Here is a 15,819-nt window from a genome sequence, read left to right on the forward strand (position 1 = left end):
CCCTTCAAGGCTCAGGGGTCCAAGATTATCTTCTGTGTCTGTGTTAATTGGTTTCCCTTTTCTTTGTTGAAGAGGGTCTGTGCAATCCTTCTGCCTAGTCTGCCATCTTGCTGGAACCCTCCCTTTTCTTTTCTTACATGCATCTGACAGGGATCTTCAGCACAGTTTGGGCTAGAACAATGGCACAAAGTTACATCTGCAGCATAGCCATGTAGTACAGCAGTTAAGAGTGTAAATTGTAGATCCAAATTGCTTAGAGTTGAATCCCGGCTCCACCACTTCCTGGCGGTTGTGACCTTGGGTAAGTTAATTGACCACCTGTGCCTCTGTTCCCTCACCAGTAAATCATGGATGGTAATAATAACAGCACTTCCTTCATGGGGCTGTTATCAGAAATTTGAAATCTGTACCTGGGTTATAGTACGTGCTCAACCAGTATTAGCTATTATTTATCATTATCACCTGTGTTTGTTCTTGATTTTAATAGGAAGGCTGCCAATGTGTCATAAATAAGTATATTATTTACCATAGATTTTTTTTGTAGGCATCTTGGGAAGATTATTTCTAGTTTGCTACAAGTTCTTATCACAGAAGAACTCTTAATATTTTGTTAAAATTATTTCCCACATCTAAGAAAGATCAAATGTTGTCTTTAGTTTGGTGAAATGTATTTACTATCCTTGCATTCCTGGAGTAAACTCAACTTGATCATAAGGAGTTTCTTATTTGTTTAATTTTTCTTAAATATATATTACCAGATTTAGCTGGTCTACATTTTCTTTCTTTTATTTATGACTTTAAATCTTGGTAATCTATGTGTTTCAAGGAAAATTATCACTTTGTTCAAAATTTTAAAATCTTTACTGCTCGTGTAGTTTTGTTCTCTTTTCTATTCTTAATATTGTTTGTGCTTTCTCTTATTTCTATTGTAACTTTGCCAGAAGTTTGTCTATTTTTAGTTTTTAAAAATTTTTTTTTAACTGTTTCTTCCTATTGAATTTTTGCCTTCTATTTTATTAATTTTTGGTTTTATCCTAAATTTTCTTCACCTTTCTTTGCATTTATACTTACTGCTTTTCTAACTATTTGAATCAAATACCTGGTTCATTAATTTTCAACTTATCTTCTTTTTAATATATACCTTAAGCTATAAATTTCCATCTAAATACTGCATTTGCTCCAACTCAATGAAAAATATTTAAATTACATCTAAAATTAATTTAGAAGCAAATGAAATTTGGTACCAGTCCTCGTTCCATTACAAAGCTTTCACGATATGCATTATGAAATCTTTTCTCACCATGAATTATGTGGAAGTACACTTTTTTAAAAAATTAAATATATCTTTCTGTTTTTGATTTCTAATTTAATTGCACAATAGTCAGTGATTGAAGGCTACATGATACTCAGTCTTTGGCATTTGCTAAGACTTGCTTTGAGACCCAAAATGTGGTCATTTTGTGAATATTCTATGCATATTTTCTATAATAGTTGAGTGCAGGACTCTATATATACTTATTAGATCAAGCTTTTTATATCTGTTATTCAAGACCTCTGTATCTTTGCTAATCTTTTGTCAGCTTGATCCATTAATTGAAGGTGATGTGTTAAAAATCTCTCACTGAGACTGTGGATTTGTTAAATTTTTCTTATAGTTTGCTTTACGTATCTTGAGGCTATGTAATTTGTTGCATAAAAGTTTAGAGTTATGTATTCCTGGTGAACTTCTCCTTTTGTTTTTATGTTGTGGACCTCTTCTTCACTCAGTAATACTTCTTGTTTTAAAGCTTATTTTGTTCAGTATTAATACAGCCATACCAGTTTCTTTAGGCTAGTATATTTGCTTTAGTGTATCTTTTTCCATCCTTTTTCTCTTCACTCTGTTTTGGGTCCTTATATTTGGGGTATCTTTTGTAAATAACATACAGCTAAGTTTTATTTCTTTAACCAATCTGTATTTTAGTTACTGACTTCAATCTACCTTTATTTATTATGATTTCTGTTTCCCAAACATCGTTTTTCAATAACCTCCTTGAATGGTAGGTTAGCTGGGTATAGAATCCTAGGTTTTCAAATCTTTTCTCTCAGCACTTTGCAGTTATTATTCTACTGCCTTTGGCATTTGATTGAAGCTATTATGGACTCTCTTATCCATCTAATTGTTGTTCCTTCGTAGGCAATCTTTCTTCTTTTGGTTGCATAATGATGCCTTTGCCTTTGGTGTTCAGAAGATTCATCACAATACATCAAGGTATATTTATTCTTTTTATCCTGTTAAGGATGTATTGCAACTCCTGAATCCATAGGTTCATTTCTTTCATTACTTTCAGTCATTTTCTCTTTGAATATCTCTCACCCTAATTTTCTCCTTCTATAATTCCTATCAGCTGTGTTTGACCTTCTTCTCCTTACTCTATGTCTCTCAGCCTTTATTTCACATATTCCATCTCTTCATCTCTATGAGCTGCATTCTGGAAAACTTGCTAAGATCTAATTTTATATTCATTTAATTCTCTCCCAGCTGTATTAATGTGCTATTTGATTTGTATATTTAGATTTTAATTTCAGTAATTGAAGTTTTTAGAGATTTTGTTTGGCTCTTATTCAAACTTGTCTTGTTCTTTTTGATGTTTTTAATTCCTTCTTTCATATGTTTAGTTATTACAAATATTCATATTTTAACATCGCTATTGAACTGCTCTATTATATGACATTCTTAAGGACATGAGCTTGATTATTTTGTGTGCTGATTCTTGCTCATGGTGGAGTATTTCCTCTTATGTTTTGTAATTTGGGGAATCTAGCTTGGTTTGAGTAAAGGTATGTCCTTTCAGAGAAGTCTTGCATTTGCCTCTTTCAGGGCCCCCAAGATATCAATCCATGACCCTTTTTATATGTTAATTTTTGGGGCATGAGTTCTGAGACTACTTATGTACAAATCTGCACTCCAAATGTGTGCAAAGCCAAATCCATCATCATATATTTTCTCTCAGCACTTTGAAGTTATTATTCTACAGCCTCTGGATTCTACTGAAGGTTTTGTGGAGTCAATGAACTTTCAGAGGTTACTTCTCCCCTTGCCCCCTGCAACCCTGGCTGAGACAGAAAAACTTACTTCTGTATCATTTCAGTGCATCATATCAGTGTCAGTGTATGATATCAGTGTCAGTGTGTGGATTTTTTTGGTTAAAATGGTGATTTTAGTGAATGGTTGGTTCTATCTTTATGGGGCTCCTCAGTTCCAGCTCATGCCTCACATTATCCCAAGGCTGGTGCCTTATTGCTATATATTCATTGTAAAACTGAAGTCCTCGGATTAACAAAATTAACAAATCAGCAATCTATCTTCCCCACCCCACAATATCCTCTTCCCCAACTCAAGGTAATTACAGAATCATTTTACATGGTTACTGCTATGGTTTTTAGGTCCTTCTTTGTTTTTGGCATTTGGGGATTTCTCTTACTTTCTCGAGAAGTTAGTTATGCATTTCAAAGAACATTTCCTATTTTTCAGGTATCATTTTTAACTGTTTCATAGTAGGAGACTTCTCAGGTTTTGTTGTTTACAATATTGCTAGAAACAGAAATCTCATTTGTGTTTTACCTCTTTTGTATCATGGGTTAAAATTTAATCAAATCTATCAATCAGATCATTTATGGAATTTGTATTTAATGACATGTTTATACCAAGATTATTTATTCATGCTTATTTTTATGATTTATAAATATATATATGTTGTTGTTGTTATGTGCCATCGAGTCAGACTCAGTTCATAACAACCCCTCCTTGGGTTTCCGAGGCAGTATCACTATGGAAATAGATTGCCTAACCTTCCTTCTGAGAAGTGGCTGGTGGGTTTGAACCGCCAGCCTTCTGGTTAGCAGTCAAGTGCCTTAGGCACCATGGTACCAGAGCTCCTAAATATATATACATCTATCTATCTATCTATCTATCTATCTATCTATCTATCTATCTATCTATTCAAACCACCTAGAATACATTAAATGCAAGACAATTAATTCTTATATACTAGCAATAAAGCTATCCAAACAGAATAAAACATAAGCTATAACCCAGCCACATGACTTATTACCAGTAACTACCACAAGAGTAACACATCTGCAATTCAATCAAACCTTAATGGCCCAGGGAAACCACCAGGGCTATTGGTCACATTTGACTTGCTCCTCAGACCAACTAAACAGTCACATTCCAATAAAACTGTGCTCAACATAACCGCCAACTGAAGACCATCCAAAGCATGCCAGGCAAAACTGTGCTTTGAGATGTCTACAGACTGAAATATAGCTTTCCCTTATGTTTGCATACAGAGGGAAAAAAAACCCAAACTCACTGCTGTCGAGTCGGATCTGACTCATAGCGACCTCTCCTTGGGTGTCTGAGGCAGTATCTCTACAGAAGTAGATTACCCAAACTTCCTTCCGAGGAGTGGCTGGTGGGTTTGAACTGGCAGCCTTCTGATAGGTTATTATTTATTTTGAGTGCTTATTGTTTATCAAGCTCTGAGCCAAGCACATTACAGACATTATCTTATTCAATCTTCATTAGTCTCCTATGAGGCTGATTCTGTCATACTAATTTTACATTTATTAAGTTTAACAAACACTCATTGTGCCAATTACTGCAACAAAGTAATCCGCTTGAGATCACATAGTTAGTAAGAGCTGAGTCAGAATTCAAACCTAGTTCTGCCTGATTTACTCACTACACCCAGCTACCCAACCATCCAACCAATCATCCATTTAACCAACTGCCATTCAATCACTATTCATCCTTTCTTCCAGTCAACAAACACTGCACACATCCACAATCTCAGTCAATAAGACAACTCCCTTTTTCTGCATATATCCTCCTCCTCCATCTACCAACTGCAAAATCTCATGTTTCCACACATTTCAGGTTCACTCAAATTATCACTTTTGTTTTTCACCTTCTAGGCATCTTTATAAACATTTATCCCCAATCTTCCACCCCTAATCCACATCTCTCAGCCCCTTAAGAGCTGATCCTGAGACTCCTTCTTCCAAGATACCTTCCATGATGATTTTTACCCTCATAAGATCCCTCTGTGCTCAGGAGTCCTCCTCCCTTACCCACAAAGGATATGCCTGTTGGCCAAGAGCCCCTCCCATTCATGTGGCAGCTTCCAGTGGACCTTACCAGATTCCCAACTTGCAGCATCTCCTCAAATTCAGTTGTCATGTTGTAGTGCTCCAAGGCCATGAAGAGTGTGTTGAGTACGATGCAGATGGTGATGGTGAGGTCAGCAAATGGGTCCATAACCATATACTTCACACCCTGCTTGATGGACATCCACAGAGGGCAGCACTCCCAGATCATGTAGCGCTGGGCAAAGCGGGTCCAGCATGGCGGGCACTTGCGGCGAGACTCCTCCAACTCTGGGGAACAGCCAGGGAGCTTGTTTGTTTTAGTTGACTGACTCCATATATAAGTGATGGTGTTCCAGAAAAGAGTTATGACTTACTTGGGAAGATGACAGGGCTGCTACATGACAGGAAGACAACAGGAGGGGGCAGGGAAGGCTAAGGGAAGGGGTGGCCTGTATTCTGGCTCCTTACCCTGGAAATATGAGAGAAGAGGGACACAGGGATAGGAGACCAGGATGGATGTGGGAAAACAAGAAAGATAGATTAGGCCAGATGTGGGTTTGCTTGAGGCATTAGTCCTATGCAGACATGGATGCTCACATTTTGGATGGATAAATGTGAAGTTGTTGAAGAGGATAAGGTGACATTTATGACATAAGGATGAGAGATGAGACACCTAGGGAAGAGCAGGTAGGAAGAGATGCGGACCTCTGGGACAAGTCAGAACAGATGGGGAATACCTGGAATAGGCCGGGGGAGTTATGAGTATGTTTGGGAGAGGAGGAAACAAGACAGGGGTTTCTAAATTCAGACTGGAAAAGATGTGGGGTTGCCTAGGGTGAGATTGGCTGGACAGATGTGGGATGCCTGGAAGAGTCTGGGATAAATCTAGGAAAAGCAGGAATCAGCTAAAATAGACATGGGGACACTTGGGAAAGGATGGGATGAGACCAATAAGAAGAGCATGGAATAGGCCAGGACAGATATGGGAATGTTTGCAAGAGACACAGACACAAGGATGCCCAGGAAAGAAGAAGCTGAAATAGATGAAAAGATATCTAGGGCAGGTCAGGACATATCACACACAGGACAGAAAAGGACAGTATGGGGATAGCCAAGACAGATGGGGGAATGTCCAAGTGTTATGGGCTGAATTGTGACCTCAAAAATATGTGTTGTAAATCCTAATCCTTGTACCTATGGTTGTAATCCCATTTGGGAATAGGGATTCCTTTTTTATGTTCATAAAGGTCTATCAGTGTAGGGTGTGTCTTAAACCTAACCATTTCTGAGTTGTAAAAAGGGCAGATGAGGCATGGACACAAGCAAACACAAATGGGGAAAGACTGATGCCGTGTGGAGACCACCAAGGAACCAAGGAAGAGAAGCTGACAGTGCACAGGACACTCCCCCAAAGCCGACAGAGAGCGAGCCTTCCTCTAGAGCTAGTGCCCTGAGTTCAGACGTCTAGCCTCCTGGGCTGTAAGAAAATAATTTCTAATTTTTAAAGCCATCCACCTGTGCTATTTCTGTTATAGCAGCACTAGGGAAGCTCTGGTAGCATAGTGCCTAAGGCATTTGACTGCTAACCAGAAAGCTGGTGGTTCAAACCCACCAACCACTCCTCAGAAGGAAGATTGGGCAATCTACTCCTGCAGTGATACCCCCCTGGAAACCCAAGGAGGGATTGCTGTGAGTCAGAACTAACTAGCTGGCAGTGAGTTTGGTTTTGGTTTTTAGTGAGATAACTAAGACACCAGGCCAGGCTGGGGTAGAACAGATGTGGGGAGTGGCTGAGCAACACTTGGGTGTGCTGACCTTCCAGTGCACTGGTGAGGACGCTGACTGCACTGAGGGCCCGCTGCCGCTCTCCTGGCTCCTCGAAGCCGTCCACACATGGAGCCTGGGGTGTTAGCATCTGAGGCCCTCCTGGCTCCTCTGATGGTGTTGTCTGCGTGCAACCAAGAGATCTGTGTCAGCCTGGGGATGACAATCCTGCCATAAGCCCTACTTCTGCTGAACCTGGGGTGACTGGCCCAGGCTCAAGCTGATGATGTCATAGGTGACAGACTGGAGAATGTGATGGGACCCTGGATACTGGACTGCTCTGTGCCCAACTCCCTCCCAGCTTATACCCTTCCCCTCACTGTCACCTTTATTCTCTCTTCTTCTTCTTCCCCACTTCTCACCAGTAGTGAGTATTAAGTATGGGCAGGAAACTGCAGGTACCAAATTCCTTTATTGGTCAGGCCCTTCCTGTGCCAGATGCTGTCACATACATTAGCACATGCAAAAATGATCTGGGAATCTTAATTGACCACAAGTTCCCAAGAGTCGAGAGCATAAAGAAATCTAACATGCTCTAAGAGGACATTAATAGAAATGTAAAAGCTTATACATGGCTGGTGGGAGCTTTTATGGAGGTAGTCTGGCTATAACTACCAAGAAAATTTTTAATTGGCCCTGCAATTCTTCGTCTGGTAATCTAACTTCATAATAATTATACATGTACACCAAAAATATACATTCAATGATGTTCACTGCAGCACTATTCCTGCTGTTGTTGTTAGGTGCCATCAAGTCAGCTCCAACTCACAGCGACCCTATGTACAACAGAATGAAACACTACCCATTGGTCTGCACCATTCCACCACTTGTCTGTCTAATCTGTCATACTGTGAGACTGGAGGCTATGCCACTGCTATTTCAAATACCAGCAGGGTCTCTCATGGTGGACAGGTTTCAACACAGCTTCCAGACTAAGATAGACTCGGAAGAAGGAAGGGGCCATCAACTTCTCAAAGAACTGGTCAGTGAAAACCTGACGAATAGCACTATTCCTAATACCATAAAATGGAAAACAACCAATCAATAGGAAGAATATTAAAATCAGTTATGGATGCACTCAAACTCTGTACTATGACAGAGACTAATAAAGGAAGGTAGGCAGTCCCATCCATGCTTCCAAGGACACATCTCCAAGACAAAGTGTTTCATGGAAAAACAAGAAAAAGATCTAGAAGGATACACGGCAAACTGTTAAAGCAGATCTCTCTGGGGAATGGGATTGTGGAGGGAGAGGAAGGAAAGGGAGAAGTTCACTTTCCATTTTATGTACTTCTGCACCATGGGATTATCTTTCAGTATGCATGCACCATTTTTGTACATAAAAGAACTATGACTGGAAGACGTAGAATGCCCTGATGAAAGGTGGTGGCAGGCAGGCATTCACTGGGCTTATTCGGAGCCCCGCAGAAAACCAAGGAGCACACCAAGACTTACATCAGCTGGGCAATGCACGATGATAACCCAGGTGCCCAGGAACTGGGCTGTTCAGCTCAGGAGGGAGGATGAGATCTTAGACTTAGAATCTCTGCAGAGAAGAGATAGGCCTAGGCTACCCTGAGTGGCAGAGCCAGGGCCTGGAGTGAGTTCTAAATACGTCTAGGGCAGAGATTTTGTGTTCTTTTTCCTGCTATAATTCTAGAGCCTTAAACACTGCCTGGCTCCCAATGCAGCAGGCTGGCACTGAATATTTGTTGGATGAACAAATCAACTTAGAGGCTGGGGTTAGGAGTTCCAGCTCTGTGTCTAACTTGTCCGATGGCCAAGTGATAAGGATGAAGGACTAACATGTGGAGGGAGGGAAAAAAATAGCTATTTAATATGTCTCCCTCATCCTCATGTAGCCTTCTAGGATCAAGCATCCTTATACAGGCAGGGGACAAAGTCCTCCTGCCTTCAAATCCAGATAAAGTAAACATGAGCTGTCTGTTGGGTTTGCCATTCCTCCCTGACTATGTTAATTAAGCACCTGGTACTGTTTCTATAAGGAGCTCTGGTAGTACAATGCCTAAGACATCTGTCTGACTGTTAATCAAAAGGTCGGTGGTTCAAACCCATCAGCCACTCTGCAGAGGCAAGACTGGGCAATCTACTTCCACAAAGATTTACTGCCTCAGAAACCCAATGGGGATCGCTATGAGTTGGAATCAACTCGATGGCAGTAGGGTTTTTTTGTTTGTGTTTGTTTTTGTTTTTTACTGTTTCTATAAATTACAGCTACAAAAAACCTAAGGGGCAGATGATGATCTACTCTGTCACATAAGGTCATTATGAGTTGGTCAACTTGATGATACTTAACAACCACCACAAACCTTGTGCCAGGAACCTCTCAGTGGTGCAAATGGTTGATACACTTGGCTGCTAAGAAAAAGGTTGGAAGCTTGAGCCCATCCACAAATGGCTTGGAAGAAAGGCCTGGAGATCTACCTCCTAAAAACCAGCCACTGAAAACTCCATGGAGCACAGTTCTGCTCAGACACACATGGAGTCACCAAGTGTTGGAGTTGACTTGATGGTACCTGGTGGTGGTGGTCTGTACCAGGCACTGTTCTTTGCTTTCACACAAGAACTGGGCAGAGATGAGTCACTGGGGACCCTATGGAAGCAGAGAAAGGCATTCCCAGGGCCTACCGCCTGCTAATCTCTTTAACTTTTCAAATGTCTCTATCATTGATCCGCTAATTCCTTTAACTTTGCAAATGACCCCGTCTTGGCCTGCTAATCCCTTTAAGGTTACAAATGGGCCCCACAGAAGTGAGAATGGGTGAAGTCAGAGTTCCGGGTAATGAAGTGTTTGAACTTGGATCCCTCCCAACATGTGTAGCACAATGAGATGGTTTTCTCCCTAATGAGATTAGGAAATTGTATTAGTGCTGCAGCTGCTGCTGTAAGTCCACAGGCTGAGGCTCCAGGGTTGGCCTGCGGGGGAGCCTACAGCCACTGGGGCTTGGTGTTCCTAGGAAGCCAGAAACCCTACATTTCAGGAAAGGGCAGGGTGCCTTCCAGAGGCTGTGGCTATCTCCCTTCTGCCATGGTTCCCAGGAACACACCCTTCACTCCCTGCTCCATAGGAGTATGAGTGCCCCACCACTCTGTAATGTACCCCAGGAATCTTCACTCCTTCCTGCTAATAACCATTAAATAACAATACCTTGAACACTAACCAAGTACTAGTCTAAGTACTTGGCCTGTTTTAACTCTTTTAGTCCTCACCACTAAGAGTAAGGAGCTCTGGTGGCATAGTGCCTAAGGCATTTGACTGCTAACCAGTGGGCGGTTCAAATCCACCAGCCACTCCTCAGAAAGAAGACGGGGAAATCTACTTCCATAAAGGTTTATACTGCCTCAGAAACCCAATGAGAGTTGCTACAAGTCAGAACCAACTCGATGGCAGTGGGTTTGGTTGGTTTTGGACAAGGAATCTGAGTGGCACAAACAGTTTAGCACTTGCTTATTAGCTAAAAGGTTGATGATACTCTAAAGATATCAACATACTTATATATAGGATTCAGGCCCTGCCCTGACTGCTTTACCTACATGTAATACTTACAACTGACTCTGAAATGGGTATTTTTAACCCATTTTACAGATGACAGACCTGAGGCATTATGAAGAATTGTAATGTGCCCACAGGCCATCAAGCTAGTAAGGGGTGAGCTGGGATTCAAACCTAGTTGGTCTCCAGAGTCTGGATGCTAACCACTCCTCTATGCCCCCTCATTCTCACAAAGCAGCACGGCTCCCACCCTCACCTCCTTCAGGCCTTTGTTTTGCTGCCCTCCCCCTCACCACACACAGCACTTATCACATGGGCTTAAGCTGAGTTACCAGTTGATAAAATACTATATCAACTGTTGTTCAGAGCCCCACTCTAGCCCCTTCCCAGGACCCCCTGGATTGGCCAAAGTCCAGCAACTAGCAAGCATTTACACAGGCCTCAGAATGCTGGGTCCCCTACAGCATCTCAGCCCCGTGCCTTGTTGCTGAGTGCTGTCAAGCTGACTCTGACTCACAGCAACCCTATGGGGCAGAACTGCCCCATAGCGTTTCTTAGGTTAGTCTTTATGGGAGTAAATTGCCACATCTCTCTTCCTGTGGTAAGAGAAGTCCTGCTGGTAACTGTGAAGCACCAACCTGTCCATTAGTAGCCGAGGGCTTAACCATTATGACATCAGGGCTCCTCGCCTGTGCCTTGCCAGTTATTAAATATTTAACTATCAATCTGTTTATCACCATCACACACAAGTATGTATGTACTCATACGTGTATATACACTTTTTCCCCTTATTTCTTTTGATTTTTGTCTGTGTGCTCCCATTAGCATGGAAGTTCTATAAAGGCAGAGATTTTTTGTGGGTTTATTCACCCCCAGAACCCAGCACACAATAAACAAATAAAAAAATGAAACCAGTTGCTGTTAAGACAACTCCAACTCATGGAGACTCCACTTGTGTCAAAGCAGAACTGTACTCCACAGCATTTTCAAAAGTAGGTATTGCAGAAATAGATCTTCCCAGGTATCTCTGGGTAGACTCAAACCTCCAACCTTTTGGTTAGCAGCTGATCTCATTAACTGTTTGTACTACCCAGGGGCTCCATAGGTACTCAATAAATATTGGATAAGTGTTTTTGGACCTGGCAGCCAGTGACCAGTTAGGAGACCAGCTCTGTCTGGTACCTTCACTGTGGGGTGGGCTCACCATGTCTGGGGGCCGCTCCAGCATCATAGGGTGGAGAAGGCGGCTCCCTGGGGATGTGGCCTCGGGGTCGACTGACCCCAGCAAGGAGACCACCCCATTGCAGTCCACAGTGCTGTTCCTTTTGCCATTGAGGATGTGGCTGGGAGCTGCTGTCCCGGGGCCAGCCTGGCCCTGGGCACTGGGCCGGCGCAGGGGCCAGGGCACCAGCAGTGACGTCCGGTGGCTCTCACTTTCCCCTGCTGTGCTATTTTCATCATCTGCAAAGTCTGTCTCGGAACCCAGGTCTCGCCGGCGAAAGGTGAAAATACTCCCATGGCTGGAGCGTGGCTTCATGGAGGTCCTGCTGAGGCCGTGGGTGATGCTGAGATGATTCTGGGGGTATGTGGAGAAAGGGGCGTGACCAAGACGGGTCCTCAGATGCTCCCAGCCTAGCCCTCTTGCCTTTAGCCCCAGCTCAACTATCTGGGGCATTAAGGGCTTTTGCTTACCCCACAGGAGCTGAGTGGGTTGAGTCAGAGTATTTAGAGGAGGGAGTGCAGGGTTAGAAGCAATGCTGCATCTTCTGGAATCTCTCTCCACCTGAGGTCTGGTCTAGGACTCTGGGACTTAGGTTTATCTAAAGGTGAGGTTAAGTCTGGGCAAGGGGATATGGAGGCAGGAAGGCTCCTGGTATGTGCAGTCTATTGCTGCAGGAGGCCTGGCCTAAGCAGGATCTGGGGTGGTCAGCCATGCTCCCTCACTCACATGGGCATGTCCTTGGGCTCCTACCAACCCATACCATGGGGCTGTGCCCTAACTCCAGTTCCAATGCTGGGGGATTCAGCCCCAGGTTGGAGATAGCATAACATCCAAACCTGCTCTACTTGGCTGCCCAAGGCCATGGGAAGCAGTCAGGGTTGGGAAGGGAGTTCAAAGATGCTGTGGAGTACATTTGACTGTGTGGCTCTGACTACACTGGGGGCCCAGCATCATGCTGCCAGAACCACACTGAGAGGGTCAGAGCTTCAGCCGGGGATTACCATTACTCTGGGACCATCTTCCGAGTCAGACTTGGGGAACCTGTCATCCCCACACTCCTCTGTCCCTGAAGACATTCGTTTTTTCCTCTTGCTCCTTCTCTCATGGATGGTTACTGGGGCCAAAGGGGACATCTCCAAGGAGCTGCGGGACACAGTATCCACACCTCTGATGATGAGGGCCTAGAAAGAGGTGAAGGAAGAGATGTATCAGTTAATGAGACTATGCTGCCTCAGGCTAAGGCTGAGCAGGCATCTCCGAGTGTCAGGGCACCACAGACAGATAAGTTCACATGGATGCAAGACTTTTTGAGAAAGATAGAGACCCAGGGGGAAAGAGACTATGGCCGAAGTGAGCAGCTCTTGGAAAGAGGGAGTGTGTAAGAGAGGTAGGAAAGTACTGATGAGCAGGGGAAGTGGTGGAAGTAGAGGGCAGAAGATCTTTCAGAAGGTTCTACTGGCTAACAGGAGTACTGAGGAGAGTGGTGTGGGGCAGTGAGAAGAAAAATAGACACCCACAGCCTAGTTTCTAATACACAGCCTAGCTTCTAATAGGTTTGCTCTGTAATTAGCCTCTAGCAGCTTCTGCGTGGGGAACCTCAGGTAGCCAGAGCAGCACTGCCAGAGCTTACTTATCTCCTGAGCTGGCTCAGGCCTTGGCCCTTGGGTGTTCCTCACTTTCCCACCAGAAGGCAACCCTTGACCACAATAAACTATGACCATGTATAGATGAGTCTCTCTTATCCAGCTTGCACTATGCCCAGAGACCACTTTTACCCAGAAGCCACTACCTTGACCCAGAAGGCACAATTTTAACCCAGTTGGTACCACCTTCACCTAAAAGGTAACATGGTTCCAGGGAAAAACTGGAGATGCCTGCTCTGCCTTAGCCTGAGGCAGCATAGTAGGCACCATTTTTACCTAGCAGGCACCTCACTAATAGGCACCTTCTTTACCCAGTAGGTACATATTTTTTACCCAGCATATGCCACATTCAAAAAGAGTATTTTTACTCAGCAGACACCTTTAATCAGCAGGTATCACTTTTTGCCCTACAGACACCACTCTTATAGGCATCAACTTTCCCCAGCATGTACCATGCCCACAGGCATCCACTCAGGTAAGGGCTCAGTCTGGAAGCTCCTTGGCTGCACTGCTCACCCACCTCATGCTCTTTCTTGAGCATTTCCATGGCCTCCTGGAAGCGCTTTTCCTTCTCCTCGGTCTCAGCAATGGTGGCTTGGTTTTGTTCCTCATAGGCCATGGCGACCACAGCCAGGATAAGGTTCACCAGGTAGAAGGAGCCCAGGAAGATGACGAGCATGAAGAAGATCATGTAGATCTTCCCTGCAGACCTCAGGGTCTGGGGGTGGGTGGAGAGAAAAGCGGTAGGGGTCACTCTCATTAGGTCTCTTCTGGGTCAAGGCATTTCCAAGGCACACAGCCTGGCTATGCTGGGGGTTCAAATAGTCACCATCTGGGTGGTATAGACAGTCTCACCTATAGAGAGGGGAGTATCCTGTCCTACAGAGGAAGGGCTGTCCCACCCATGGAGACAGAATGTCCTTTACAACAGGAAGAAGTACTGCACTCACAGGGGAGGAATATTTCATCCCCTAGGGTGGAGGAGTGTCCCACTCACAGAGGAGGGAGTACTTCATATAAAGGAATTGATTCTTGGTCACAAGTAAAAAGAAAGTCTCTTCTTGCTGGACCCCTAACCCTCAAACACATGAATCCCACTCCCACTGTAACGGGAGCTGTTGTCCTCCCTGGTGAAAGAAAAGTGGGGGCTTTGTCCTGCTCTTTCCTCTCCACAGCTCCTCTAGTGAGGAAGATGCTGGGGCCTTTGCTGCAACCCAGGCCTGGACCCTGGTGTGGAGCCCTCAGTTCCGTATTTGGCACCCTCTGCTGGCCTGTACACCCACACACCTGCTGGTAGAGGCGCTCCCAGCAGTCCTGCGTCATCAGGCGGAAGAGTGCGAGGAAAGCCCAAGCGAAGGAGTCGAAGCTGGTATAGCCGTGGTCTGGGTTCTGGCCTGCCTTTAGGCACCGGTAGCCCTCAGGACATGTCCTATGGTCAGACACACAGACTCTGTCTCATGCTGTAGAGAGGCCACTGGGCCTCTCCCACTCATCTCCCTGGGCAGCCCAGCATATGCCCCGTCGCTCTGGAAGGCTGAGCGTCATAAGTCTACTGCCCACTGCCAAACTCTGCCTCCATGGCTTTGCTCATGCTGTGCCTCCCCCTAGGACACTGTCTCCCCTTTTTCTCCACCTACCTGTATTCTGCTAGCTCCCTTTGCCCACATAACACCCCATCCAACAGCCTGGCTCCTGTCTCTTCCTTGGCCTGTCTACCCCACAGGGAGCTGAACACTGTGCAGGCACATGGAAGAAAGCAAGAAGGCTTGGGCTGAACAGGATGGAGCTGAAGGCAAAGGCAGGGTCATGAGATTGAGGAATGATTCTGGGATGGGCAGGCTGGGGCCTGGCCACGTCTGGAGAAAGCATCCATTTGCACAACTACATGCACAGGCACTGGTTCAACTAAGGCAGAGGCAGTTCATGGAACTGGAGGTGACAGTCTCTCTCCCAAAGAAGAAGTGCTAGGCTGGAATCATGTGTGTGTGTTAGTGTGTGTGTGTGAGAGAGAGAGAGAGAGAGAGAGAGAGAGAGAGAGAGATTGACAGACAGACAGACTTGGCAAGTGGAAGCATGCAGCCAAAAGACCAAGAGACCTCTGTACCTGCTAATGCCCTAAGACCCTCCAGACAATCTCCTTAGCAACCAGGAGGCAGCAAACCTGAGCTCTGGAGCTTCATATTCAGAAGTGTGGGGATACAGCTCCACAGAGCACCCTCAACCAGGGAAATCTGTATGCCCCCTCCCCTAATAACCCATGCCACAGTCACACTGACCCAGAACTTGGAAGCTGCACAGGGCCATTGGGTATCTCTGGGTGCCCTGCTCAGGTTCTGCTCCCCTCAAAGAGAGTCCAGGTTGCTGGGGGAGACCACACTCACCCCTGACAGATAGACCAGCAGGGAGGGAGGGAGACAGGATTGGGACAGAGCAGCCTGGGGGCTTCTGGAAGGAATGGGGGACACTGCATGGCCTCCTGGATT

The 15,819-nt window shown here is 44.7% G+C and overlaps 1 protein-coding gene across 1 annotated transcript in view; it reads right to left on the reverse strand.

Moving 5' to 3' along the window:
• SCN5A (sodium voltage-gated channel alpha subunit 5) overlaps nt 1-15,819 on the reverse strand; it is a 100,221-nt gene that overhangs the window by 59,724 nt on the left and 24,678 nt on the right. Inside the window, exons 8-13 of the mRNA XM_042781639.1 lie at nt 14,624-14,765; nt 13,857-14,054; nt 12,695-12,874; nt 11,676-12,047; nt 6,949-7,081; nt 5,183-5,421 (exon numbers count right to left, since the gene is read on the reverse strand). Coding sequence (XP_042637573.1) covers nt 5,183-5,421; nt 6,949-7,081; nt 11,676-12,047; nt 12,695-12,874; nt 13,857-14,054; nt 14,624-14,765 — 1,264 coding nt within the window. The remainder of the gene's footprint in view (nt 1-5,182; nt 5,422-6,948; nt 7,082-11,675; nt 12,048-12,694; nt 12,875-13,856; nt 14,055-14,623; nt 14,766-15,819) is intronic.

This window comes from Orycteropus afer, unplaced genomic scaffold (genome assembly GCF_000298275.1).
Source record: "Orycteropus afer afer isolate SDZICR_OR568_19922 unplaced genomic scaffold, OryAfe1.0 scaffold00142, whole genome shotgun sequence".
NCBI lineage: Eukaryota > Metazoa > Chordata > Mammalia > Tubulidentata > Orycteropodidae > Orycteropus > Orycteropus afer.